The sequence below is a fragment of the Chaetura pelagica genome, unplaced genomic scaffold (assembly GCF_000747805.2).
Source record: "Chaetura pelagica isolate M959 unplaced genomic scaffold, ChaPel_1.0 scaffold1295, whole genome shotgun sequence".
Lineage (NCBI taxonomy): Eukaryota > Metazoa > Chordata > Aves > Apodiformes > Apodidae > Chaetura > Chaetura pelagica.
The window spans coordinates 1-1,964 of record NW_009953193.1 but is presented as its reverse complement, the minus strand read 5'-3'; the positions used below and the strand labels follow the sequence as shown (position 1 = coordinate 1,964).

The 1,964-nt window shown below is 53.7% G+C and overlaps 1 protein-coding gene across 1 annotated transcript in view; it reads left to right on the top strand.

The window, feature by feature from the left end:
* Positions 1-1,620, top strand: part of LOC104388484 (long-chain fatty acid transport protein 1-like) — a gene marked incomplete at both ends in the record, with an annotated part of 22,481 nt that extends 20,861 nt beyond the window's left edge. Inside the window, one exon of the mRNA XM_009997357.1 lies at positions 1,459-1,620. Within this exon, the coding sequence (XP_009995659.1) occupies positions 1,459-1,620 (162 nt within the window). The remainder of the gene's footprint in view (positions 1-1,458) is intronic.
* Between the last annotated feature and the right edge of the window lie 344 nt (positions 1,621-1,964).

The following is a 1,964-nucleotide window of genomic DNA, read 5'->3' as shown; positions in this document are numbered from 1 at the left end:
TGAGTTACCAAAAGAGTGGCTGGACACTGGAACAGCTGCCCAGGGAGTCAGTGGAGTCACCATCTCTGGAAGTGTTTACAGGAAATACAGACGTGGTGCTGAGGGAGGTGATTTCACCACTGAAGGGGTAAATGAGGTTGTGGTTGGTGGATTTAGGTTATAGTTGGACTTAATGATCATCAGGGTCTTTTCTAACCAGGATGACTCTGTGATTCTCCTTTGCCCACCAAGAATCTGGAGCTGGTGCCAGGGCTTGGCTGCTTCTCCGTCTCCATTGGTCCCTCCTGGGATCCCAGCCATGCCCAGAATCCCAACTCATGGTGGGAATTACCACCCAGGTCTCCTAGGTGAGCTTTTCCCACCGTTGGGAATAGCTGGACTTGAACATCCTCCAGTGATGCTGCCCAAGTCCCCCTTGCCCTACGGGTTCAAGGTGCCGTGGTGGTTCTGCCCCAGTTCCAGACCTGGATCTGTCTCCATGTCCCCTTCCCAAGGTTGTGCTGATGGCTCCTCCCTTCCCTCCACAGCCGGAGGGCAGGAGGGACCAGTCAAGTTGTGTCCCTCCTCCAGGCTATTTCCTGGCTCGGGTTTGTGGGAAAACCCCTTCCTGCTTCATCTTCCTCCTCTTCTTCATCAACTCTGCTGGGAAGCAGCATTTCCCAGGGGTTGGGAGTTGCCTCCTTGGAAGGCCAAGCATCCAGCACTGGGATTAGCTGGGATGTGCTTGGTTGAGGCACGTGGTGTCTTATCCCAACCCCTCCATGGGCTCAGGCGCCGCAGCACCAGCAGGAGTCACCAGTTCCCAGTGCCACAAGGACGGAAGAGACACAATGTCCGGGTTGTCCCGTTGCTCTGTGGCTCTTCCATTGAGTTCCCCACACCCCCCAGTGTTCTCCTGGGTTTCCATGATGTGTTTGAGCTCTTCCAGTGCCTGAAGGGGCTCCAGGAAAGCTGGGGAGGGACTTGGGCCAAGGGCAGGAGTGATGGGACCAGGGGGGATGGCTTGAAACTGGCAGAGGGAGCTGGAGGTTGGACCCGAGGAGGAAATTCTTGTCTGGGAGGGTGGGGAGAGCCTGGGCCAGGGAAGCTGTGGCTGCTCCATCCCTGGAAGTGTCCAAGGGCAGGTTGGATGGGGCTTGGAGCAGCCTGGGCTGCTGGGAGGTGTCCCTGCCCATGGTGGGGTTGGATCTAGATGATCTTTAAGGTCCCTCCAACCCAAACCATTCCATGAAGGTCTTCACTCTGAGGGTGGGGAGACCCTGGAAGAGGTTTCCTAGAGAAGTTGTGAATGATGGAAGTGTCCAAGGGCAGGTTGGATGGAACTTGGAGCAACCTGGTCTTCAGTCCCACGGGGACCTCCTCCAGTGTCATAAAGCACCACCAGGTTCTTCCACCACAGGGACTTTTTTGGGTGCCTGATGGGACATTTTCCACATTCTTCTTTCCTTTGTCTTCCAGCAATTGCTGAGGTGAACGGGATGTTGGGGAAGAACATGGTCAAGTTCTGCTCTGGTGACTACAACCCTGAAGTTGTCCCTGTGGACACCAGGCACCTGGATCCTCTGCTGAGCACCACGTCCAAGTCACCCCCAACTCAGAACTTGGTCAAGGGTTTAGATGGTAAATTTCATCATTTTTAACCAAAATTGTCATTTCTTGGTGTGGCGGGTGGGAGGTGATGGGAAAAGGAGAAGGCTGAGGAGGCTGGAGGGGTTAAATGGACACAGTTTGGGTTTAAAATGGGAGAAATGAGGGGAAAATGGAGCAAAAATTGAGCTTTTAGTTCCAGGGTGGGGTTGGAGGGGTTAAATCAACATAATTTGGGCTTAAAATGGGAGAAATGAGGGGAAAATGGAGCAAAAAATGAGGTTCTGCTCCCCACGTGCTCCCAGTGAAGCTTCTTGAGTCTTCCCAACTTTGCTTAACCAAGTTACCAAAAGAGGGAGCTCCAACCCTCTGGAGAT